Source organism: Centrocercus urophasianus, unplaced genomic scaffold (genome assembly GCF_019232065.1).
Source record: "Centrocercus urophasianus isolate 14NV4802_14NV808 unplaced genomic scaffold, USGS_Curo_1.0 seq_12, whole genome shotgun sequence".
Lineage (NCBI taxonomy): Eukaryota > Metazoa > Chordata > Aves > Galliformes > Phasianidae > Centrocercus > Centrocercus urophasianus.
Window position 1 is genome coordinate 35,958,381 of NW_024884364.1, and position 26,327 is coordinate 35,984,707.

General features: G+C 55.7%; 1 protein-coding gene across 1 annotated transcript in view; it reads left to right on the top strand.

Moving 5' to 3' along the window:
• Positions 1-26,327, top strand: part of BCOR (BCL6 corepressor) — a 59,137-nt gene that overhangs the window by 17,659 nt on the left and 15,151 nt on the right. The window contains 7 exon segments of the mRNA XM_042809609.1: positions 12,579-12,709; positions 13,392-13,470; positions 14,310-17,117; positions 17,818-17,871; positions 18,297-18,480; positions 23,660-23,941; positions 24,335-24,688. Of these exon segments, the coding sequence (XP_042665543.1) occupies positions 12,624-12,709; positions 13,392-13,470; positions 14,310-17,117; positions 17,818-17,871; positions 18,297-18,480; positions 23,660-23,941; positions 24,335-24,688 (3,847 nt within the window). The 5' untranslated portion in view covers positions 12,579-12,623.

Consider the following 26,327-nt stretch of genomic DNA (forward strand, 5'->3'; position numbering starts at 1 on the left):
GGGGGGGGAACAAAGTGTGTGTGTGTTTATTGGAGCGGACATGGGGGAGAGAAGACAAAATCTCATTTGTCAGGCATGAAGGTGGGCTGTGTGCAGGCTGTAAATACACGGGAGGATGGGGTGGGATGGGATGGGATGGTCGTCACTTCAGCCACAGCAAGGTGTGGGGAGCAGGCAGGGGCCGCCCCGGTATTGTTTGGCCGCTGTGATAGATCGGTCTAGACAGCGCTCCGGCTCCCCGCGAGCTGCAGAACCAGAGCCTGAAAGGGAGAGTGGGGGAGTCGCTGAGGAAAAGGTCACCGCGATAGCTTTTTCTTTTTTTTATTGGTGGTGGCGATGACTGTTAACCCTTAGAGCCGAGGGGGGACTGTAGCCTCTGGTTGTCTCCTGGAGTAGTGCTGGCAGGGACGCTCACTCCTGTCCATCTGTCCATCCATTCTCTGGGAGCTCTTTCCTGCACTATGGAAATAGTTCAGTGGGTGAGCATCGCACCGCTGCCTTCCCAGGAGATTCCTGTGCAAGCTCCAGGGAGCGTATGGGTTGGTGAGGCGACCCTCCCATTTTCTCCTGTTCCCCCCCTGAGGCTGCAGCGAGAGCCCCATGGTGGAGGACCCCAGCGAGTTTCCTGCAGGTCCCATCAACCCGGGGCCACGCATGTGTATGCAGAGTGGGTCGGTGCCCTGTCCGAGCGCTGGGCTCTTGTCCAGCTGCGGTGACCCCGCTGTGGCTTTGGGGCCATTTGCGCGGCGTGTGCGCGTTTCCCTTTGTAGCGAGACATTCGTGGTGGATGAGACGCGGTGGTGCCGTGCAAGCCTGGGCGGTACAGATTAAAAGCAGCGGAGGCTTTGGAGCGCTAGATAAAAGCCGGCTGTGTGGGATTCGCCTGCAGCGCAGACCATTCCCGTTGCTCTTTGTCTGAGCCCCGGTTCCGGGCGCTACAGCCCTATTGGAAGCACTCCTGAGCATCCGTGGGGCCCGGCAGCGGCGGCTCAGCGCCATTCGCACGTCACATCTAAATACACGGCTAATGAGATAGGAGCCGCGCCGGAAATGGCAGATTTGTTGCATATCTAATAGGGACCGGCACAAACACACCCAGTGGGGCTTCCCTCTCTTCCTCCCTCCCCGTCTCCCCCCCCCAAAAAAATAAAGGCTAGGAACGCCAGGCTGCCAATCCGAGAGCGCCCAGAAATCACTTCTCCCATTTGAGTGCATTCTGAGCCACATTGGCAAATGTCTCCATTCTAATATTTAAAGCAATATTTAGAATGTGTGAACTGTATGACCAAATATGGACTGGGTCTCGGAACAATACTGGCTCCTTGGCTGCGTTCCGGCACGGGTGGACAGCCGCTCTGTGTCGTATGCTGCATTGGTCCCTACCAGGACTGCCCCAGGCTCTGTCCCTGCCCCCCTCTCGCCTGCCCCATAGCAGCTAGCTTTGCCTTACTGGGAGCGTGCTTTCAGGTCTTCATTGTGGGGAAAAAGGATTGAGGCCACCACAACCCAAACTAAGAGCACAAGCCAAAGCAGTCGTCGCAGTGTGGGGCTGCCCTTTAAGGGCTCTCACCATGCAGAGGTCCAAGTTCGGGCCGTGTGTGGCCTCAGCAGAGGCAGGGACACAGCTGTGGGCGCTCAGCACAGGGCAGGATGTGGCTCTGGTTTGTGCAGGTGGAGGTGGAGTTGTAGAGCTCGTGTCTGGGGCTCGCCGCTGTTTGGTGTGCTGTCATTCCCTCACGTGCCGCAGTAGATCACGTTGTAGTGTGGGCTTGGGAAGAGCGGTGCGAAGCCGAGTCGAGTGCTTCCTTCTTTGAGTGGCATTGCTTTGGAAATAACGGATGGCCGGAGCTGGCCTGCTGCTGGCACTCGGTTTTGCAAGAGCTGTGCGGTGCCGTGCCTTGCCGTGCGTGCAGCAGGCAGCACGAGGCCGTGGCTGCAGGCAGGGGGAGTTCCCGTGACCGCCAGCTGCCTGCCTCGGGCTCGTCCCCGCGGCCTTTTGCTCCAGCGATCGGTGCTCAGGGCGACCTTCCCTCCCTCCTCCCTCTGTCCCTTGGCCCGAGGACAGGGCCGTCTCCCCTGGCAGCGCTGCTTCGGGTGGGTGAGCAACCGAGGTGGGGATGGGAGGAGGAAGCCAAGAGCTCACAGCGAGCACAGATTGAGGAAAGTTCTGCTGCTTTCTAGTAGGGAATTCATTTTCTCTTGTTTGCTGGACAGCAATTGTTGGCGGAGAGGCGGGTTTTTCCCTCCGCACTTCCACTGCTGGAAAAGCGAGAGCGTGAACACACCTGCCCTCACGCCTTGTGAAATGGTGCTGGGACGATGCGAGGTTCTGTGCCCCCAAACCCACCCGGTGAGCCTGTGGGTTCGGTGCCGCGTGCTCACAGGTTTGCTCGGCGAGGATCCTGCCGGCTCGAAATATAATTGGTGATCTGAAAGACAGTTTCCAGTATAATCTCATTATGCACCGCAGACTCCCGGTGTTATTTTGTAGAAGGCGGACAATGATCAATTTACATTGACCTGGGGCTGGGCGAGCTTTTAGATGGTAATTGCCATATTGATTTGCATGCAAAAAGAAGACCTGCTAAAATTAAAGACCGGAAGCTAAATTAAACGAAATTTATTGTCTAGGTGCAAACCCAAAGACTTGTTCAAGTCTGGGCTAGAGTTGGAAATGAGGAGAGAAGCGACTCCGGTCGCGATCGCGTTGGAAAACGGCCGTACGGGGCCGGAGCGGGGCTGCAAAGCCCCATTGTGAGCACGGCACACAACCAGCGCTGCGTCGTGTAAGCCCCGACCGGCGGAACAATCGCCGAATAAAATATCTCCTCTGTCCAATGGAAATCTGGGGCTGAATGTTGGGATTGTGGCGCTAAGGAAAACAAAGCTTTATTTGGATAAGACAATTAAAGTGGAAAGCACAGAATCCACCAGCCGCGCTGGGAATCGGGAGGATAAAGAGCCGAGTGTGCTCAATAGGCCGCTGGGGAAGGGGGGGCCGGGGGCCCGGCATTGTGCTGCGCCCGCCCGCCGGGAGGGGCGAGCGGCGGCCGCGGGCTGCGCTGCGCGCTCTGCGCTCGGCTCTGCCCCAGCGCTCCGTGTGCTGCCGCTGCGCTGCTCCGGGTGCTGTGGGCGGGCACGGAGCGCAGCGCGCTTCGGTGCCTCGGGAGCTGCCGCCGCGCTGTGCGATGCGGTGCTGTTCTGCTCTGCGCGGTGCTGGCTGAGAGGAGCTGCCTCAGCTCTTCCCCGAGTGTTCGTTCAGCGCTGGGGAATGCCTCACCTTGGGGCCCGGTGCGCCTTCCGGGATTTGCATATTGCAAAACAGTCGGGCCTGCATCATTGAGTGGAAAAGTCAGATCTCCTCCTCCGTGCGGGAGCGCTGCGGCTGGTGCTTGGCACGGGTCTGCCTGTCTGTGGGAGGGCTGGGGATACTGCAGCTCCAGGTGGCATTTATGCATTGAGGCAGGCAGGGACAGATGAGTGAAATTCCAGAAAACTCGCTAATGACAGGGAGAGGGATGTGCAGGGCTCCCCTTTTTTCTGCAGATCCCTTCTGTGAACCAAACTTTCTCCACGTGAAAGCCCCTGGCTATGGAGAGATCCCACAGGGATCCCTGAGTTCCAGGCAGTCCCCTTTGCTCCCACACCCCTATGTGCTATGCTGCATCTAAGCCTCTGCCACTCATCCCTAGCAGTGGGAGGTCAAGCCTTGCCAGGAGAAGTTCTGCCTAGGGCTGGGTCTCCCTGGCTCCCATCCCTGTGCTCCTTTCCCTCCCATGTAAGCAGTCAGGCACAAAGGGGATGAGCAGAGCCCCGCGCAGAATGAAGCAGCCTGGCGAGAAGTTATGCTGTGCTGCGCCAGGAGGGCTCATCCTCATTCCCCGGGCACACCTCCACGCTGTGCTGTGCCATGCTCTGCAGTGCCAGAGCAGCCCTGTGCCCAAGGGCACGGCAGCGCTCCCACGGAGAGGAACTGCTCCGTCTGAAGTTGCAGCAGCAGGGGAAGCTGGAACAGTTCTTGTGAGCAGGAAGCGTCCTCCAGGGCTGAACGTTTGAATGGAAGTGCAACCTGGCATTGTGCAAAAACCCAACCTGGGGTGCTGCTGCCAGCTCTGCAGGACACGGGGCTTGGGAGGCACATGGGAGGCTGCGCTGTGCTGTGCAGTGCTGCGCTGTGCTGTGCCGCAGAGCCATGCGCGGGAGCTGGGGAGGCAACGCTGTGGCCTGCCCCGAGCAGCCAGCTTGAAGGTTGTCTTATTTTAGCTCCAGAAATCTCTCTCTAGATCCGCTACCGCGAGGTCTCGCTTGCAATAAACCGTATTGGCTCTCCTCTTTATACAAATTGCTGGTATGAAAGAAAAGGCAGCCTATATGCGCGGAGGAAGGCAGGAGCTGGCGAGATCAGGTTTCCGACCGAGCTCCCGGAGGAGAAGTCAGCATTTGATTGAAGCTACACTTGGTTCTGGGTTCCCAGGGGACAGCGGCCCTGAAACACGAGAGCCCTCCCTCTTTTTTTCCCGTTCTCCCTCTCTCGCTCTCCTCTTCCTCTAAAAGCCTTTGTGCTGAGAGAGCCTCGGTAGCACGAATCGCCGCTCTCTCACGAGCGTGGCGCAGCCTTTGCTGACATTGTTTTGTGAGCAGTGGTTTCCACCAGGCCAGCAGATTGCTCGCTGCAGAGAGGCAATGGCTGGCCAATGGCACTGGGCCGGGGCTGCATGCGGGCTGTGGATCCAGTGGGGATGTTGGTGGGAGATGAGCCCCGGTGGTGGGAGACCCAGTGCGCTGGTGCGGGATGGCACCAGGGGATGGATGAGGTGGAGGAGTGCTTCTGATGAAGCTGGCTTTTCCCCCTGCCACTGCCATTTCCAAATCTGCATGTAAACACCGAGAAAGTGTGCGCCAGGAGTTGGTGTGATGGGCGCATTTCAGAGAAATTCACCCCGTTGCAGTTTCCTTGTAGAGACGTGTAGTTTTGGGCAGCGCTCGGTGTCAGAGCAGGCAAGGAAGCACTTCCTGGAACTGATTTATTTTCCCCTCGCTGCTACTCGGCGAGATTCACCTCACCAACTTTTGTGGCTGATAGAGCGATGATTGAGCGCGGGGCGGGAGGCACGGGCCGTTAGACCCCGGCCCAAGCCGCACCACCACCGCAGCGCTGGGTGCGGGTGCGCGGTGCCACCGGGACGCCACGCGCTTTGGGTCGGCGCTGCTTTTCCTTTTGCCGTGGTCTCCCTTCCGCGGGGAAGGGCGCAGCGTCGGGTGCGCTCGGGTGCGGGGACGGCCCCGGGGCCGCTGCCAGGGGCGGGCGGGGGACGGGGGTTGGGCGGCGAGGCCCCGCCCGACTCCCGCTCGGTGCTCGGGGCGGGGGGCTGCGGGCGCCGGGGGGGGGTTCCTCGTTCGGAGCGAACCAGCTGCGGGAGTCGGTGGTAGAGAGGCGAGGGCGGACACAATGCTGCTGTTGTTGGTTTGATGTCGAGCTGCGGATTGTTAGTCTGGGTTTAACTATGTGGCGAAGGGGAGGGGGGGGGAACGCGAAGGCTGTTTACGGCCAGCGCAAATAATGTGACAGCTGTTGGAGCGCGAACGGCCCGCGCCTCTTCGGCACCCGCACACAAAGCGCTGCAGCGGCCGCAGCGATTCCCGGGGGGAGAGAGGCAGCTCCCGGACTCCGGGAAGGATGGCAGCGGCGGTCGTCGTCCCCCCCCTTCCCCCCCCCGGCCGGGAAATCCCTGGCTGCCCCGGAGCGGCCTTCGCTGAGCCTTAGAGCCGCGGGGCCGTGTGGGGGCCTTGCGGGAGCGGAGCCATGAGGCACGGGCGCTGCGGTGCGTGTTTGCCTTCGGAGCACGTGCTGCGGGAGGAGGAGCTGTGTCGGCCTCCTGGGATCGCTCTGCAGCCGAGATAACCCGGGAGGGCCGCACCCCCGGAGCTGGCAGTGCTGCTGCGGCCTCGGCGGGGTTCTCATCTGAGCCTCTGCTCAGCCTGCTGTTACATACATCCGTGTGCATTTACAGCCATACGTATCATTGAGGCATGAGGAACAAAATGCTGCCTGTTCTCAAAGTTTGCTTCTGCACCCAAAGTGCTCTCCTGGCCCTTGTAGAAGAGCTTCGGGAAACCCAAGGGAGCTCACAGAACTGGGTCCTGGCCTAGATTTGTGCATGACACCGTTTTGCTCCCTGCCAAAGCACTCTGTTCTATATAGTGGGTGACCTCCACGTACTAGGGCCTTTTCCTTTTCTCTTTAGTATGTTTTTTGTTTTTTTTTTTGACGAGGCAGCTTTGGGGTGGGAAGTGAGGAGAGCGGGGAATGCTCACTCCTGCACTCTTTTATCTATCTTTCTCCAATCCTCTTTACGTGACGTTATTTTTCCTTTTGGCCTTGGCCGTCCCCATGGCTCTCTATGGGTGATGACGTACTATTAGCGATGAAAGCACTGCTGTTTTCGTGCAGCATTTTAGCCCCCATTTCTCTGCCATGGTGTTGGTGTGACACGTGCAGGAAGACCACTTGTGAAATGTGCTTTGCCTGGGAGCAAAGGCAGGAAGATAAGCAGGGCCGCGCGGCCCCAACACTGCCATCTCTGCCTCCTTCCACCGTGTTTGAAGCTGCGATGTTTGCAGGATTACGCTGCAGCCTCTGAGCAGGGAATGTCGCCGGCATAAAGGAAAAAAAAAAGAAAAAAAGAAAAAAAAAACGAGAAAAAGCTAATGCAAATTAGAGAAAAATAATTTTCTTTCAGCGATATGCAATGTATTAGTCACTTGTTATCATGCTTAGAGGCAGACCTCATTTGCGCGTCTGCCAACTCGTTCACATCTGCTCAGAGCCGTTCAGGGCATTTTAACCTTGGCGGTGTCGTGTCGTAGTCCCACGGATCAAGAACGAGTAATTAAAGCTCTGAGCGGCGGCACAAACCCATCGCCGCCCATCTGCAGCGCGCTCCGTTCGCGGCTTTGTCTCGGCGCGGAGCAGCGCGGTGGGAGCGGGGCCGGCAATGCGCGGGGGCTCCGCGCCGCGGGGCATAGGCGCACACGGCAACTTTTGCTCTTTTTTTTTTTTTCCCCCCCCCCTTTCTTTATTTTTCTGGAAAAGCCGAGCATTCTGCTTGGGGTTTCTTTCCCCTATTTCCCCCCCATACTTTTTTTTTTTTTTTCCTTTCTTTTCCCTTCTGTGCCTTCAGAACGGTGCAGAAGGTGATGCGTGGTTGAGATATGCGGCTGCAGAGATGTTTGCTTCCGTAGCCGGAGAATCGCCAGCGCTTCCAGAAGTGCTCGGGAAGCATTTCCCAGCAGGGAGAAATGTTAGCGCCGTGAGTCCGACCTAAACTTCGAGGCGAGGCTAATTCTTATGCGTTGTTTAGGAGAAACCGAGCTGTTTGTTTGCATGTTGTTGGGAGGAGAGAGAGAGAGGGAGAGAGAAAGAAAAGGGAGCCCCAACTTCCCAAACACTTTTCATAAGCTGAGGGCTGAGACGGCCCTGGGGAAAGCACCGTGCCATGCTGAGCCGTGCTTTGCTGACCCAAGCCTTGCTGTGCTGAGCCGTGCCGTGCTGAGCTGTGTTATGCCGAGCCGAGCCGTGCCGTGCTCAGCCGTGCTCTGCTGAGCCAAGCCTTGCTGTGCTGAGCCGTGCCGTGCTGAGTCGAGGCGCGCCGTGCCGGCCATTTGCCGCAGGAGTTTCGGAGGCCCGGTGGGGCTGTGGAGCCGGGGGGGCAGGGAGGGGAGAGCGGAGAGAGCCGCTCCCCATCCATCAGCCCCTCGAAGTTGTTGCTCCGTAAATGAGGGAACCACAGGCCCTGTCAGCCGCAATTATGCAAAATGAAGGCGTCCGTGATCAATATCTCCCAACGTCCCCGACGGATGCGGGGGGGCCTCCCCCGCCTGGCGTGCGGCGGCGGCCGGGGCTGGGAGCGCTGAGCCGGGGCGGCCCCGAGGGGAGCAGAGGGCGGACGGCCGCGACGGGGGGAGCAACGGGGCCGCGTACCGAGCGTAGCGCTGTGGACGGGAGCGCGGCTTTCCGTCCAACTCTCTCGGAGTTCTTTATTCCTGGGGGCTGGGGGAGGAGGATCCCCCCAGCCCTGAAGTTGCTGTGACAGACGGGGGGTGGAGGGGGCAGCGGGAAGCAGCCGGGAATGGCAACCCGGGGCTGCGCTCGCCCACCGCCCGGCCTCCCGCGGCCGAACAATGGGGGCGGGCGGGGGGAAGGGGCTGGCTCGAGGGGTTTTCTCTTTTATTATTATTTTTTTTTTGCTTTCTTTCTCTTTTTTTCTCCCTCTCTTTTCTCTCGCTCGCCCTCCTGAAAAGCCAAAGCCGCCCGGGATAAAGGCGACAATGAGCGCTCCCGGGGCGCCGAGGGCGCGGCGGGTTAATGGGGCGGGGGCGCGCGGGGCAGCGCTCCCTCCCTCCCCGCGGCCCTCTGTTACCTGCGGTGCCGCGGGGCCGTGCGAGCGCCGCGCCGCTTCCCCTCCCCCGCCCCCCCTGCTGCGGGCCCGGCCGTGCCGTTGGCTCCGGCGGAAACCTCGCTCCGTGCGTGTGTGCGAGCGAGCGTGGGCGAGCGCGTGTGTGTGTGCCTCTAAAATGGCGCGGGCGGCCGGGCGGGGAGATGCCGCGGCGGGTGGGCGGCCGGAGGGGGCCGCGCTGCCGCCGGGGAAGGGGAGGAGAAGAGGGGGGAGCCGGGGTTCGCCGATCTGCGCTTCCCCTCCCCGCCGCCTCCGGAGCGCTGCGGCGGAGCGTGCGAGGAAGCACGGGGTGCGCTGGGGCCGGGGGGCGTCGTGGTTGCCGACGCGGTGCCACTCGTGCGGTGCTGCCGACGCGGCGTCCCCGCGATCCCCGGGCGCTCCTCGCCGCGGTGACGGGGACCCGCAGCTCTGAGCCGCCCCTCGGATCGGATCGGAGCGGGCCGGGGCTTCCCCGGGGCTCCTTCCCCGCGGGCCGGGGGCGGGCAGGGCCGCCCGAGGGCTCGCAGCCATTTTGCCTCTCTCTTCTTATTGGCCGCCTCCCCGCCCCCCTCCCCAGTCCCTGGGCTTATCATTAATTGAAAATTTTTTTTTTTTTTTTTCCCCTCCCTTTTTGGCTGTAACCGGCGCCGAGAGCAGCGCGACGATTCGCCTCGCGGCATATGGGAAAGGGAAAAGCGCTGCTGCCGCTCCGGCGCTGCCTGTGCGGGGCCAAGGCGTGACAGACGGCGCGGGGGGGGGCGGACTGCCCCTCCCTCCCCCATCGCCCTCCCCGGGGCCACCGCGAGCGCGCGCGCGTGTATGTGTGTGTGTGTGTGGGGTGGGGTGGTCTTTCCGCCGGGCCGGAGCCTGGCGCGGCGCGGTGCCCCCCCTCCTTCCATCCCCCTGGACAGTCCCGTGTTTACCCGGCGGCGAGTCCCGGCCGCCGTCCGACACGTGATGGTGCGGCGGGGGGGGGGGGTGGGGGGGCTGCGGCGGAGCACTCACATCGAGAGCCGCAGAGGAGCCGCGTACGGCTCGAGGTGGATTTCCAATCGGGTTAGCGATCTCGCTGGCGCATTGTGCCGGGCGCTGCGCTTAAATGAAATGCCACACGTCCCGGGTAAAGGTCACACTCGTGCTCTAATCCGAGGAGCCGAGCGGCGGCTCTCGAGCCTGCGGCTTCCTCCTCCGGCTCCGGAACGTGTGGCTGGCGGGGATGCTGCGGGGAGGCTGCAACAAACAACCGGCGATATTTTCCCTATTTTTTGTTTGTTTGTTTATTTTGCAAAAAGCGCAGCCTCCTTCTTCCCTTCCCACCGCCCCTTTGAGCACGCAGCCGGTGCCAGCTAGCTACCCGCTGTCGGGGCTCAGCGATAGGGGACCGAGACCCGAGGTGGGAACGCAGCGGCTCAGCGCAGCTCTGAACGGCAGCCCGCATTTATAAATACCGCCCGAGCACTGCCCTTTAAATCAAACTCCAGATGAGGGCTAATCGAAGGAGATGGCTACGAGTCCCCGATTGCTTCTCGCTCCCCACGCCGGGATTTGCGCAAATCTACCAATGATCCTTCCAGCGGCCTGGAACCGAGCGTTGGGGCCGCCCTCGATTGCCGCCCGTCGTGGGGGCGCCCGCCCGGGCGCCCGGCGGAGCCCGGGCCCCCCCCCGCCGCCCCCCCCCCCCCCAGCCGCAGCGCTGCCGCCCGCCCCGCGGTTGTGCAGTGGAAACTGGCGGGCAGCCAGGCGGGGCTGGAGGTGGAAAGAGGAAAGGCGCCAGAAGGGAACTCGTGCGCCGCTGCGCCGCTCCCCCCGCCCTGCTTCCTGGCTCCCCGCGCCGCGGACCCGACGGCCGTCCTGCCCCCCTCGACGGCCGCCCCCCGCCCGGCTCCCGGGGCCGCGAGGATTCGCCTTCCCCCTCCTGCCGCCGCCCGGCACCGGGTTTTTCTCGTTTCCACGCCAAGAGCGCGTGAACAAAACTTAGTGCTGCTGCTGGCGTCGACGGCTGCCAAAAGTCTGTTGACGTTGCGAGGGAGACCCGAACGCTCCCCGCTCTAATCCGCCGCCCGAGCAGCGCGGTGTGCCCCCGCCTGCCCCTGCGGTGCGGGGCCGGGCGCTCCCGGCTGGGCTCGGCATGGCGTTGCGTGCAGGTCAGTGCTTGCAGACGCCGCTCACAGCTGGTTTCACACGGCGGCAGCGCTGCGGAACCGCGTGTGCGCGTCTCGCTCTTCCCCCCCCCCTCCCCCCCCCCCACTTCCCCCGTCGCGCATCACCGCCTATATTTAGCCGCGGAGGGCCCTATCGGGCAGGCACCTCCCGGAGGAAATGCCGGTCGCGCTCCGGGGGCTGCGGTGCTCCGGGACGGGCGGTGCTCAGCGGGGAGAGGAGGAGGAAGGGGATGGAGGGAGGGAGGAGGGCCGGACGCGGCCTTGCTCTCCCCGCCGCGCACCGCGATGCTTGCCGTCGGGGTTTCGTAACGGGGCCGCCCCCACGGAAGGCGGGTATAAATAGAGGAGCGGTGCCTTCGTCGTAGTGCTGCGGGCACCCCCGGGAGGGGAGGAGAGGAAGGGGTGCGACTAGAGGTGCAGCTGCAGTGATGCAAGGGTGGCACTAGCAGGCCTCTACCCCGTTGCAGTTCACATAGAGTTCACTGGGTGCCGAGCGCACTTGTGTGCCTGGGGTGGCTTTAGGGGATGGGGCTGCAGCTGGTTACCCTGCACCCCAAAGGGCTCTGATTCAGGAGGCTCTTGTTCTCCGGTGCAGTTCTTTGCTTCGTTAGTTGCCCTGGTGTGGGCACTGTGCCTTATCTCAGCCATCCACATCCAGGAGGAAGGCCAGAGCTGTCCCCAAAACGAGTAGGGTGCGAGGCTCCCAGTGGTGCGGCCACCAGCCGTACGGAAAGCCTTAAATCACTCCAGCCATGCTGCTGCTGCCTCTATTGAAAACATTACGAGCGGCGCATCTGGAAACCAGTAAATCTGTCCAGAAACCGTCTTTGCAGTGAAATAACTCCTTCTGAATGATAGCGCGGTCTGTAATCTCCGCAGATTTTTGTTTCCTCGCAGTGATTTTTGTGGGCTTCATTATGGGGAGCGAATGGTGCTGGAGAGAGGAGGGTCACGGTGCTGTGCCATTAATATACATTTGTTCCAGACGCGGAGTTATGCACAAAAGGCCATTCCGAGGGGAGAGGAAAGTGTTGGGGAGCGAACGCCGCTCGGGCCCTTACATCCCTCCCCACGTGTGCAAAGTATTGTGCTGAGGTGCAATCTGGGATTCTTCCCCATTAAATGCCAAAGCCACCATTTGCATATCCCGGAGCCTAACAAAGGAAATGAGTTTGCTGGGGAAGCTGCGTGTGGTGGGAGACGCTATGCGCTGAGCTCCCCGCGGTCAGCCCTGTGCGCAGTGAGGAGCGCCGTGCCGCCCGCTTGTGGGCTTCTATTTTTGTGAGAGAGGAAGAGCCGAGGGATATCCTGTGCATTAAGGCTCCCCCTACTTCTTAAGCCAGCGTTCGGCAGTGGGATGCGGGCTGAAGCGCAGTCGAAAGCGACGACTCGACCTCCGAAGAGCAATTAAAATCTTGCACCGGAATAAATCATGCGCCGTGCTAATCCTGTTAATAAAACGCAGCTTGTCCTGACACTTCGCTCATGCAGCAAAGCAGGATTTAATGCGAGCGGAGGTGGTGGTGGGAGGGAGAGGCATTCCCTTCACTGCCGGGTGTGGGGACGTGGCTGCCTCTCGTCCTCTCATCTGCTGTGGCCAGCCCCAGCCTACTGCTGTGAGCCCGTTGCTCCGGCCCCACCGAGGTGGGCGTTTGGGTGCCGGTGTGAACTGCAGCATGCTCTGATTCAATGTACTGGGGAAAGTTTTCTTTGTCGATAGCCCGGAATGGTACTTAATTTTCTGGACGCGCGCTGGGGAAAAGATCCATCTCCTCTGACCTATAAATGCCCTCAATTTGCTCCTTTATTGCAGGGTATCTCCCTTAGCGGTTGGCGGAGGCAGTCCGCTCCCCGCACCAACGCGGCATTCATTATTAATGACCCGGAGGGAGGCCGCCTGCTCCGCTCTGATGTTTGCATTTCCTCCCAGACAAATCTGCTCAACTTTCTTCTTCCTTCCCCCCCCCTCCTTTTTTAATAGAATATAAAACCGTGAAGAAAAGCAGCGATTTTTTAAGAAGACGTCATGCTTTCTGCAACCCCCCTGTATGGCAACGTTCATAGCTGGATGAGCAATGAAAGGGTCCGCATGTGTGGAATTAATGAGGACAGGTAAATATTTAAGCTGCTGCAAGTTGTGCAGCCGAGGCCTTACCGTGAGCTTGCTGCCTCCTGCACAGGGATCAGCTGGGTGCCGGGGGTGACGCGGATGCGGGTGCTGATGTCTGATGGAAGTGATGTGTGCCTTTAAGTGCTTTGATTGAAGGGAGTTCTTTGGGGTAATGATGAAACTTTCCTTCTGTTGCATGTCAGCGGTTTTTATCCCCGGGATTTGAAATTTGGCACTAAGGTATATTCTTTATCGGCGCTTGCCGTGATAACAAGTCCCAGTGCTGCAGCACTGCTATGGCACAGATGTGCAGCCCCCTCTTTAGCATGGAACAGCTGACAATCGTATGATATTAGTGTGTGTGTTTTAATTTTCTCCATTGCAGCATTTATGGGTGGTACGTGGAAAGGGCATGTTTAAAATGGTGTATTTTCTTCTTGGGAAAGAAGAAAGTGAAGAGGAGCAAATAGTAAACATTAGCAATAATTGTGGGCATTGCAAGAGGCTGAGCCCTGAGATGGGCTCAGTGTGTTCTTGTTCTCAAACAATCCTTTCTTGCTAATGCAGTCACCGTGCATGGACAGCTAAACACAGTATGGGATGGGGCTGCTGTAGTGTACAACCTTGGGCGGATAATGAAGTGCGTAGGGTGCTTTCCAGTAACAAGCTTCTGTTTTTTAATAGGAAAATCCCAGTTAATGATGGCGATGCACCGAAAAGCAGACTGGAGTTGAGGGAAGAAAACCACCTGAATCACAGTGTGGTAAGAAATTATTGCTATCGCATCTGTCCTCCCCACCTGCCGGTGTTCCCGCATGTTGCATGTGGAGAGGCGATTCAAACACAGTTCTGCTGCAGGGGCATGCAGGGATTGTTTCTGTGGAACAGTGCAATGGGACTTTGCTTGTTTATCTCGTTAGCCTCCTGGCTCTGACTGTGTGGTGTGCGCTGCTGTATGACTTCATCCTTTTCTCGCTCCGTTATGAGTAATGCCACGCAGCACACCGCTAAGTCTACCACAAACGGTTCATGTAGTCCCTGAGCACCAGAGCTGACAGTCTCCTCCTCTGAGAGCATGTGGTGAGCAGCGAGCGGAGTTCAGTGCCTTGTTGTCAAGCGATGGCTGACCTGGCTCTGTTCTGTGCGCTCAGATGCCTTGTAATCAAGCTGCGGAGGAGGGGGAGCTCCTGGAGGAGGACGACAGGAGGAGGAAGGAGGAGGCTCTCCCTCCTGCCCTTCCAGCTCTCCCCTGAGTTCTGCTCTCCATGCTCCCAGCCTCATTCTGAGTTGCCGGGGCTGGAGGCCGGGAGCTGGTGTCTGCCAGGCTCTGGCTCTGGGCATGTTTGGGCTTTCTGGGCTTTGGATCCTCAAGCTTTAGATTCTGATCAATGAATTGAAGATATAGAGAGATCTTTATTGATGTTTGTAGTGGACTGTTTTGTTCCATAGCTTCTCATATAATCCAGCGTGGCCATCCTCTGTGTGTTTTCTGTGAGTGCTTGCCTTGGTGGTGATTCTCTTCAGAATGACAGCGTATCTGTAGTTTGTGCGGTAGCCTTTTTTTATCAGAGTGCACAGCTAACCGTTTCTTCTTCTGTGAAGGTGGATGCAACTACAGCCCATCGAATTGACAGCTTGGCAGCTCTGAGCATGGACAGGTCTGGACTTATGCGAGAAGGACTCAGGGTCCCTAGTAGCATTGTCTATTCCAGCTTGTGTGGACTTGGCTCTGAAAAGTCGCGGGATGCTACAGGTTCTATAGCTGGTCTTGGATTTACTCCTGAAAGAAATCCAGAGATACAGTTTAAGTCTAATGCCCCTGAGGCAGTAGAAAACGCAGCTGTCTCTGGAAAAGGCCCGAATGGTTTCAGCGCTATCTACAAAACGCCCCCTGGAATACAAAAAAACTCAGTCCCAACGGGAGAAACGCTGGGCTTGGACCGAGCCGCGAGCGACAAGCAGAGCCCTCTGGGCGTCAATGGTGCTAGCTACCTACGGCTCCCCTGGGTGAACCCCTACATGGAGGGCGCGACGCCCACCATCTACCCTTTTCTTGACTCACCAAATAAGTATTCGTTGAACATGTACAAGGCGTTGCTACCTCAGCAGTCCACCTACAGCTTGCCTCAGCACCTGGCCTACTCGCCTGTCTGCACCAACGGTGAGCGCTTCCTCTACCTGCCCCCCTCCCACTACGTTACCCCCCATATCCCATCCTCTCTCGCCTCACCCATGAGGATCTCGGCTGCCTCAGCGTCCCCAGCCATCCCGCCGTTGGTGCACTGTCCAGACAAGGGTCTGTCATGGAAGATGGGAGTCAGCCCCGGTGCTCCAGTTGAGACGCACGCCTACCCGCACCTGCCAAACAGCAAGCAGCCCCGTGTTCCTGCTGCCAAGCCGGCACCCAGTGGCCTGGCGCCTGACCCTGCGCTCCTGCTGCCGCACTCGCCCCGGCCATCCCCTCGCCTCCCACTGCCCGCCCAGGTGGGGGATGCCTACGCCGAGTTCCACAAACACTTCCCCAGCATCGCCACATCGCCCTCCTCCTCTGTCCCGCTCCCCAAGCCCTACCTGAATGTGGGTGGTGACTTCCCACCTGCCCGGCTGCCCAATGGCAAGCTGCCCAAGGCTGGTGAGGCTGCTGAAGGGCCGGCACAGGCGGTGCCCCATGCCAGGAAGGCCAGCCATGAGCGGAAGGACGGCCGCTCGCCCCCGCTGCTCGAGAAGCAGGCCCCGGCCAAGGATGCTGCTGACAAGCCCCTGGACTTGTCAGCAAAGGTTGTTGATGCTGAAGGTGCCGGGAAAGTGGAGCATGTGAAAAAAATGCCACCGACAGTACTGGTGCATGGCCGGGCGGGAGGTGGGCCGCTGCTTCCGGGGGGTGATGCCCAGAAGGAGACCCTTTCCCCTGGGACCTGTCCCATCTACCGGCCTGAGATCATCAGCACGGCACCTTCCTCTTGGATAGTTCCTGGACCCGGCCCCGGTGAGGAGAGCGGCAAGAGTGTCACGCTAAAGAACAAGGCACTGGACTGGGTGATCCCGCAGCAGAGGAGCTCCTCCTGCCCCAGGATGGGTGGCACAGAGGCAGCGGTGGGCAGTGTGTCAGGGACTGTGCCGGCAGGGGGACGGCCAGCTTCGGCCTCGCCAGCTCCTAATGCCAATACAGATTGTACCAAGGCGGCCAGGAGTGGCATGGAGAGTGCAGCCTCAGTCATCCAGCATGTAGGGCAGCCCCTGGCCACCTCGGCCAAGCACAGCAATAAGGTGACCAAGCCCTGCGGCCAGGAAGCTGGCTTCAAAGCCACTGAGAGCGCCCTGGCCTCCAGCCCCATCTTCCTGCCGCCCAACGAGGCGTTCCGCTCCCCGCATCTGCCCTACCCCAGGAGTTATCTCCCATACCCCGTCCCAGAGGGCCTTGCCATCAGCCCTCTGTCCCTGCACGGCAAGGGGCATGTCTACCCGCACCCAGTCCTGCTGCCCAACGGCAGCCTCTACCCGGGCCACCTTGCTCCCAAACCTGGCCTACCATACAGCCTCCCAGCTGGCCGCAGTGAGTTCATGACCTACCAGGACGCACTGGGAATGGGGATGGTGCACCCCATGTTGTTGCAGCACTCAGCGCTGGAGATGGGCAAGGAGGAGAAGGGAGAGCGGAGGTCGCGGTCCCACGAGCGGGCACGCTATGAGGATCCTTCATTGCGTGGCAGGCTTCCTGAGCTGCTGGAGGCAGGTGGCAAGGTGCACTATGAGGTTGCGTCCAGCGATAAGATGGTAAAGTTACACCAGGGATCTGGCAAGAGCTCCTCCAAAAGTGACAAGCATCTTTTCCCAGAGCTCCTGCGGGACGAGCAGGACTCTAAAAGTGAGGCAAGCTTAGCAAAATCTGGATTTGCTGCTGAGAGTGGTGGTCAGGCTAACGACCCAACGAAGCACAAGGTAGAGCAGGCGTCTCAGCACAGGGATTTTATTGAGTTCGGAAGGAATAGTGATCTGCATGACAGCTATAATTTTAAGCAAGCCCCAAGCTCAGCGTTGTTCAGTTTGAGGAAAGAAGACCTACCTGCTGTTCAGGGCAAAGAGAGAGTGGCCCTCCAGCCTGCGCCTGCCTTCCTGGAGGCTGCCCACGAGACTGATGGCCCTGTGCTCACTTTTGGCAAAGCGCAGGATGACGCCAAGCAGTTCTGCTTGGGCACCGCGCAGCCCAGCCTCGAAACCAACCAGACCTATACCAAAGATGGACCCGATGACGCAGACTCTGCTGATGGCAAAATACTGAAACCCAAGCCATCTAAACTGGCAAAACGCATCGCGAACTCTGCTGGTTATGTAGGTGACCGGTTCAAGTGTGTGACGACCGAGCTGTATGCGGACTCGAGTCAGCTCAGCCGGGAGCAGCGCGCACTACAGGTGAGTCCTGCGGTGCAACGCGCGGTGCTTGCCATTATTTCTCTGCAGTAAGTCACAGTCAAGTATTACAGTTGGTATCAGCAGCGCAGGTGGGGAAATACAGGGATTCTTTTGCTAGGGCGTGCTTGTCAGGAATGGTTTTATGTAGCGCGAGAAGCCTGTTAATTAAAGCGAGGTTGCGTAAAGAATAGCATGTATGACTTTCATGTACGTATGCACGAGTAAGTTTTAAAGGGCTCTTAATAAGATCTGCTAGAAATGTTAATGTATGTATGAAATGTGTTTGCAGTTGCGGAGGGGAGTCGAGCAGGAATGCAGTGCATGCTATGGCAGCGCTAGTGGTGGCTGTAATCTCTGCCTCGGCCGGCAGTGCCAGCTAGCAAAGTGTGTCCCAAGTTGTGATTAGTATGCCAGGCGTGCCGTGCGGTGCGGAGGAGAGCAGCCATGGAGGAGTGGGGCTTGCGCTACGGTTCCACCACGCGAGCGAGTAGTCAGGAAGGAGTTAGGGGCAGCACTGAGGCTGATGCTGAGGGATGGCAGAGAGATGCTGTGTAGGAATAGCCTTAAGGTATTTTACTTTTAATGAACAGATGAGTTAAGCCAAATTGTTTTGCATTGTTAAGAAAAGAAGTGGTTGATGCTTATAAAAATGGATGAAATTATCTAAATGATCCATTGAGTGCCCATTTTAATTACATAGATGGAAGGATTACAAGAGGACAGTATTTTATGTCTACCTGCTGCTTACTGTGAGGTCAGTTCTTCAAATTTTTATTACTAGACTCTTACATAAACCTTTGAGTTAAATTTCATTTCCAAATACACAAAGGGAAGTTTGTGGGCCATGGTCGTCTTTATTCATTGTACAGTTTTGTGTTATTTTTTTTTTTAATTTCTTTTTGTTTTTGTCTCCTTTTATCTCCAAATTGGAATGTTTTTGTTTTATATACAGTATACATTTATATATATATATATGCATATATATACACTGATCTAAGAAAGAATTGTGTGGCTGTTTGCATATCGATGCTAGAACACTGTTTGACAAGTCAGGTGCTTAAAACTCTAACGCTAACTGTCTGGCTCAGCTTTTTCTTTGGAAATACTTTCATAGAAGGTAAGGTAAATGAAGGCGCTTTTATCGCAAGACTTTTTTTTTCATATGAATTCTCTTTCTAGCGTGCAATGATGCGCTTCTCAGAGTTGGAGATGAAAGAGAGAGAAGGCCAAACAGCTACCAAAGACTCAGAGGTCTGCAGATTCAGCCAGGCAGACTGGGAAAACTTGAAAGGAAGCAGTGAAAAGAAGCCAAAGCCTGTCGCTCTGGAAGATGCCATTGCTGACCAAAATGACAATGACAGATGTAAGCGTGTTTCGATGGCTTTCGGAAATGTGTCTGTGTGTCTGTGCCGCAGCAGCTGGGGCAGAACTGGCGTGGGGTGATCTGTGTGTCTTGCATGTGCAGGTTGTACAGATCTCGTGGCTCTGTCTGGCCCTGGGGGTGTGTGGTACTGGGGATGGAGCTCTGGAGGCGGGGAAGCGTCAGTAAATAGCTGGTGTTGGCTTTTTTTGCGTTATGTGGGCAAAATCGCTTCTTATTTTGGGAACTGTTGGTAAGCATCTGGCTTCCATCAGTTTCCAAATTGGTTTTCTTTTACGAAGTAATTAAGGAAAGGATTGGTTCCCCCTGCTGCTACTTTGTTTTTAACTGCTCCAAAAAAAAAGCCTGCTCTGAAAGCATAGCTAAACAAGGGGAAGCGCAGCGTAGGCATTGTGGTGCCCCTGTCAGTGTGTGTGTTGGGCAGCCTGAGGGATGTGTGTGCTGCTGTGGGTAGGGATGCGCAAGTAAGGCCAGTAGGGAATTTATTCGGGCAATTTAATAACTTTGAATTATTGTTCTGGTCTTTGTTTAATGCTTTTTGGCAGAGAGCACGCCAGTCAATCGTGCTTGCTCCGTTACTCACCTAAATCAAGTTACTGTGGCATTGCTGCCATGAAATAGCAGCGTGAATGAGGGTTGGTCTGGCCAGGCAGCGAGGCAGGGGGGTTCTGAATGTCGGAGTGGAGCAGCGTCAGGTTGGGGAGGAGGCTGAGCTGAGGAGCTGGGTGGGAATTCCCTCATCATAGTGTACTGCGGTGGCTGTAAGGAGGAAGGGCAGCACCCAACTGGCACTCCCCCGATTGGATCCAAGAGGAAAGGATGCACAGTATGCTGCCTGCCCCTCACCCCCTCCTCCCCCCGTGCTGCCTTCATCAAAGGCCAGTGTTACAGTACGTCCTTAAATCCATCACTTGTGGAGGTCTCCCGTTCCCGAGTCTGCTGGCTGCAGCACGTCTGAGGCAGAAGTGTGCTCAGTCTTGTTGGTTTGTGCCTCCCTGCTGCTGATGTGCTCTGGTTAGGGGGGAGTTTCAGAGTTTGGCTGAAGCTATAAGCCCCTAACATCAGAACTCCTCTCCAGCATGCCTGCCCGTGCTACCAACAGTGTTTACAGGCACACATTCAGCCCTCAGTACGTTTTTTATCGTGGTGTTTCACCTCCTGCCCCCGGGGACAGCAGCAGATAAATCAGGAGGCCCCCGGCTGCCTGCGGCTCTGCACGGCTCAAGCTGCAGCTCCCAGCACACCACTGCCCGAGCAGGGCCACGCGCACCTCGCTCTTATGCTTGTTGTCTGTGATCAGGGGAGAAATGCTGTTTGCTTCCCATTTCCTCCAGTTCCTAACCACGCTGTTGTGTTTGGCGTGAAAGCTTGCTAATGTGCCTGCAGCATGGGGCCAGCTTGCTGCTGCCGGTGCAATGACAGCAGGCTGGGTAACGCGGCAGGTGATGCTTGGAGAGGCACTTGATGGGATGCAGGCTCTTCTGTTAGGGCACCCTCGAGAATGGTTGTTTTGCTTAGGTGTGAAGCACGAACACTGACTTATTTTTGAAGCAAATGAAGGCTGTACCTGATTCCTTCAACTTTTACACTGACTTGGCAGCATTGAGCTTTGCAGCACTGCCTCACTGTGCTATGCCAGAGGTTCGTGCCTGATTTTAGGCATGTGGTGTACTGCCCTGATATGGGGAAATCTAAGCTGAGAAAATCTAAGCACCTCTAACTTGAGGTGCTTTGATTCTCTCCCATCTTGTTCAGGTTTTCCGGGGCATTATGAGAACAGCGGTGAAGCTGCTTTGTTGCCAAGGTGACTTGTAAATGTTGCTGAGGCAATGCTTCTTCGGTGCATTTCCATAGCACAAACACGATAAATTATAGGATGCATATGTCATGAGTCAGAGAATTGTTCGGAGATCAAGTGATTTAAGCTATTGGCATGGACACGCACATCAATACGGGCATGTGATGATCGCATGTTGGCGTGCAGCACAGCTCTCGGAGCGATGCTGAAAATCATACCGGAGTGTGAAAGATTGAATGCATTCCACAAGCCATGAATTTCCTCATCGGGGAGCATAATTACCCGCTCATCTCATTTTATAGCAGGAAGACGCTGCCCATTTAATCCTTAACTGGGAAGAATGGGACCTGATAGGTTAAAAACCTGGTTTTAAGGCGTGAGGAAAAAAGTTGAAGCAGTTTCTGTGTGTGAAAGTGAAAGCTGCAGTTGGCTGGTGGGCAGCTTCGGAACGAGGTGCCACTGTGCATGTGGCCCAACAGCCTTCTGCTCATCTGTTCTGCTGGGCTGTGAGTATGCCTAGGCAAATGAGAGGTCACAGCAGCGAGCGTGTCCCGTGCCCTGTGCAGTTATTGCCTTCACACGATGCAAAAAAGTAGGAAAAATGGCTGTGCAGGGAGACAGCGGTAGTGTGTTTGTTTGGGCAAATGGAAACAAATTGGGGAAGTTCCCAAGCAGAGATGCTTGGAGAAAAAAGACACAAAACCAACTGGGTTTCCTCTGACACATTGGATGCTCTGGATTTGGTGCTGAAGGTGACTTTCTGACTGTGTTGTGATCTGGGTGCTGGGTGCTGGATGCTGGATGCTGGTTTGTAGCACTTGGGTTGTCAGTACGGCACAGGTATGCATAAAGACTGCCTTGCCTAAGTGAGTGCAGTGCAAGGTAGCTGCGGGGAAGAGGAAATGCTGTTTTTAGCTGCCATGTTATTTGAACAAAAGAACTGCAGCTCAAACACAACGATGTGTTTCCTTGTTTGCATTGCATGGGAGGCCCCAGTCTCATACAGCTGACGGCAACAGGAAGGTGGAAAAAAAACAAAGGAAAGTTTGTGCGTGTTTTTTTTTGCTGTGCGTGTGGAACTGCTTCTCGTGAGCCAGTGTACTGAGATGTGGCTCCGGACAGAAGCCATGTGTGAAGGAGTCCCCTCATCCGTAGTGTCGTAGGACAGCAGGCATGGTTTGTGGTGTTGGTGTTGATTCTCGCGGTGCGGTGAGAGTCGCGATGCTTGAGGGCTGAGGCAGGAACACGTTTGAGAGTTTAATCTCCTTGCTCGTAGAGGTGTGTTGCTATGAGAACTCAGCATTTATCCTCTGTTTCTGGCTACCTCTTCGCTGGTTGAATAATGAGGATAGGAAGGCTCAAAGCATGTTGTTTTCCACCTAGAGCAGAGAAAAGGATATTGTACTTGTATGATCATTAAGGTTGGAAAAGACCTCTAAGACAGTCTAACTGTCAGCCCATCACACCATGCCCACTGCCCACGTCCCTCAGTGCCACAATCACACGGTTCTTGAACACTTCCAGGACTACCCCACTCTCGTGCAGCCTGTGTCACTGCCTCATCACTTCTTCTGAGAAGAAATTCTCCCTTGTATCCCACCTGAATGCAGGGAGGCAGATTAAAAGCACAAACAACTTCTTGTCCTTGTTGGGCACACAAGTGCTGCCAGGCCTCCTGTTGGCTCGGTGCTCGCAGTGCTCCTCACAGGCTGCAGGAACCCACTTGACAGGGATCTTGGATGAGCCCCACACAGCACCGTGGCCCCACTCAGCTCTGCGGGGCAGTTATGCAACACGGATTAGTGAGCACAGGGGTCTGGCTGTGTCACTGCTCCTCAGCCTGCCAGCAGTGCCAGTGGGGGAGAGCTGTCAGCCAGCACGGATCGGGCGTCCCTGCCCTCTGCCTTGTGTCTTGGCACTGCCTCCCCGTGCCAGGCCCTCCCTCTCTCCTCCGGCAGAGAAGGAATTAATACGGAGGCGGTTGCCTGCGGTGGCAGCGGGCTGGAATTAGATCGCTGCTTCCTGCGAAGCTGAAGATTAAGAGCGACCAAAGCCTCCACGGGCTGCTGCTGCGACCCTGTGCGGGCTGCACTGGGAGGTGTCTGCTGGCTTCTTCCCAAACGCATTCTTGTTTTGGGGGAAGTGGGGGTGCCAGATAGCAGAGTGGCTTGAACATCCCAACACGTGGCTGGAAAAAGTCAGCTTGTGTTGTGATTTTTCTTGGCCGAATATCTTCTGCTGTTTTATACAACAGCCCTGCAGGCATCGAGCAACTCTGAGGTGTCTGCTGGTGCCTGCAAACTGCTGGGTGCTGCTTGGAGCCTTTTCCAAGTTGCAATGAAGAAAAATCTCATTAGGGAGGGGCAATTGCTTCCTCCCCCTTCCCCCCATCTGCCCATTCTGCATTTGAAGGGTATGGTGAAAGCTGCGAGTGTTGGCAGAGCTGCACCAAGTTGCAGCTCTGGGGATAAGGAGGGATGCGCTCGGGCTGCACTGGGGGCTGCAGGTGCCTGGGGAAAGGCCTGGGACCCAAGCATCCATTTAAAATCACTCTGTCCTTAAATTTTGGGGAAGAGGACCAAGCACAGAAAGTATGACAGCACAGTGTTTCTGTGTTGCCTTGCCAGGCCACATCCTAGCACGCCTTTCAGTGCTCACCTGGTCGCTATCCCTGGAAATACCTCCCTGAGTGAGTGCAGTTTTTTTGTTTTTTTTTTAAGGAAATGATAAGGATCACGTCTGTCTGATTGCTTTATGTGAGGAAGCCTTTTTATAACCTTGGATTCAAGTAGTGCTTTTTTGCAAAATACCATCGCTATTCTTAGTGGTATTCCCGTGTCTGAGTGTGCGTGCGCAGTTTCCCACTTACATCTCCAGAAGAAGGGACAAATGCTTTTAAGCCAGAATCTGCATTTCGATGTGGGAACAATTATGAATTAGTGGAAAAATGATGCATTATTATAATCAGAGAGTATTTTTGAAAAGAAAGTCATTGCAAAGTGTAGCTTGGGTTATTACTTAGCAAGGCTTGGGGGCGAGGTTGCCTGCTGAAAAGGGTCTGCGCTTTCAATATGTAAAGATGTTTCTTTATTTTAAAAAATATATTGTGATGTTTCTATGGCTACAAGCATTGTGAGTTTTGTACTTCTCCAACTGGTGTAAACAACAGTGAGAATCCTACTTTTGGGGATTTGTATGTAGCGGTTGAGAAAGCTGCTGGGTTAGGCTGACCAGAGAGCTGTTTATGCGTGCCTCATAAACTCTAACTCGTGATAGAGATGACATTGAGGAGATCAGAGAGCTCAGCTTTCTCACACTGAATTGTTTTGCACTTACCACGTCTTTATTCTCTTTCATTTTTAGGTAACTTTGCTAGTGCAGAAAACAACCAAGGTCACTTTCTCGAAGCTCTGGAGGAAAAAGATCTCTCAAATGAGAAATGTTATGTAGAGAGACATTCTATATACGACAAAGCGGAAGACCAGCCAACAGAAGAGATTGGCCAACATCCATGTCCGCGTCTGGACAGGAAGCGTAAACACTCTGGTGAGAGAGTGCAAAATGATGGCAGCCAAAGCGAGGGCTTTGTGGACGAGCTGCAGGATGAATTTGTATCAAAGGCAAAAAAGAAGAAGAGCTCCAAAGGTAAGGTGGCATTTTGCTGTGGTCTCTCTCATGGAATGTCTTGTGAAAGGAACATCCCTTTGGCTTAATGTGTTTCCATTTTTGAACTTGATAGTTGCTAATGTGAGCACTGTCATTTCACTTAAAGTTATATATATGTATATATATGTATGTATATATATGTGCATGTATATATATATACGTATATATAAAAACCCTGGTATACACGGGTAAAGCACTAGTCCTTGGACACTGTAGCCACAGCAGTGCGAGATACTGTAGTGCATGTAACCCTTAATGAGCGAACCTTTAAAATGCATAGTGCGGTGAGACTATATGCCCCGAAAGTGAAATGTAGCTTTTGTTTTAAGTTGAGGGGGCCTTTTGATTAATTTTTAGTTATTTTTCCATTAGATGACTGGCCTGAGAGGGAAATGACAAACAATTCCTCTAACCACTTAGAAGAGCCCAATTGTAATGAGGTGACCAACCTGAAGGTGTGCATTGAATTAACAGGGCTCCATCCCAAAAAGCAGCGTCACCTGCAGCATCTTAGGGAACTATGGGAGCAGCAGGTGTCACCAGAGAGATCCCCGTCCGGCAAGTTGGGCCGGCAAAGCAGGAAAGATTTAGCTGAGGCTGTTCAGCCAGAGGCCACTGCAAAGGTCAAAGACTTCACAGAAGAAAGGCACACCAAGAAAAGGTCAGAGGCCAAAAGCAATAGAAGTTGGTCTGAAGAGTCCCTCAAAACAAGTGACAATGAACAAGGTATGCAGAGACTACTAGGGAAACCCGCTGGCTTTAGCATTTACAGTGACGCATGCTGCCACCGATGTTAAGGAACTGTCGAGAGCTTTATTTTAAAAGTATCTATCTCTCTATCTTTGTGTAAGCACTGACACCTCCTCTGTACGAGCTGCACCGTAGCTGATACTTGGCAGACAAGCAAATGTGTTTGTGTATGTGTGTGTAACTACGTGTTTGTGCGTGTGTGTGTCTTCTGGCTTTAAATAACCCTCTCGTAGATAACATGGAGATAGAGCTTGTGTCTCTAGAGGAGATGGGGGGTGTATATGGTGGTGGTGGGCGAGGGAGGCTGGGAGGGAGCAGACTGTCAGTCTGGGTGCGGGATCAGAGTGGTGGGGTGGGCAGCATTGGGACAGCTACCAGTGGTGTGTCTGGGAACCCAATGTCTCCATCACTCTGTGCTCTGCTGGGCTTCCCTGCCTCTTCTTCCTGGGGCCTGAGCCAGGCTCATCATCCTCCCTGAGAGGTGCCTGGATGGTTTCCTCCAGGCATCCTCTTAGCCCCATGGTACTCAGGCTCCGTTGTGTGGGTCACTCCCTGAAGGGGCATCCCATTTCTTTGGTTTTGTTTCTGACTGTCTCCCCAGTGTCCCCTTTCCCTGCCTTCTCTCCTCCTTTCTGCTCAGTCCCTGTCTTGGGGAGAGGCCATGGTGGGGCAGCTCCCAGGCAGATGCTTGGGCTCCCCCAGGGCTGGCAGCTCCATCAAGCTGGTGGCATTGCTGAGACCCTGTTGAGAGGGAGAAGCAGAAGGAAGGGGTCCTGCTGTCCCACACCAAGGGCAGGACTGAAGCTAGGTCACCCTGCACTGGAGACAGTGTTCCTGGGTGGCATGTCCAAAGCAGTCGCACGTAAAGCTGCCAGCTTCAGTTCTGTGCTAAAGCTTCTTGCCCATCTTTCTACTTGTTATGATTATCTAACTGCAGAAAACCCCAAACTTTGATGCTTACTGTTGGGGAAATTCTCCAAAAGGATTTATGGAGCAGAAGATCAAGACAGTTTAAAAGGTGCTTTGACTCTTCCTCCCTTGCTTTATGTGCTGCCTTGGTGAGCGTGGTATCCGCTCAGACATCCCTGCCCATCTCCTGCTCTCCTTTGTACTTTCAGAAAGAGATATCTTGTAGAGATTAAACGAGGGTCACTAACAAGGAGGTGCATTGTGTGAGGATGCTCGGCTTTCCCCCGCAATGCCTCCTGAGGCAGTGGCAGTCTTCTCTTAACACGTAACCTTGGGAAAGAGAAAAAGATGCCGCCCCATTCGTGCCCTGCTTCAGAGGCGTTGAGATTCAGTCACCCCATGACTATGAAAAGCCTTCTGGTTTTGGAAGCCTCTCATAAAACCATAAACCCATCTGAGTTGCTCCTCAATGGCCAGTATGTGGAGGTTCTAGAAACCGTTCAGGTCACTTTGCTGGCCTCGCTGAAGTGTAAGCCTTTAAATCTGTAGTTTACCAGGGTGGGGAAGTTTTCCCTGTTGTGCAACAGAGCATTCACTGTGTGGTGGTCACGCCAGGATGGAGACTTCTGCATGTTCCTTCTCACCGGGGACCTGTCCTCAAATTTCTCTCTCTGGCCTCAAGCAGGTGTTTCTAATGCAGGAGCAG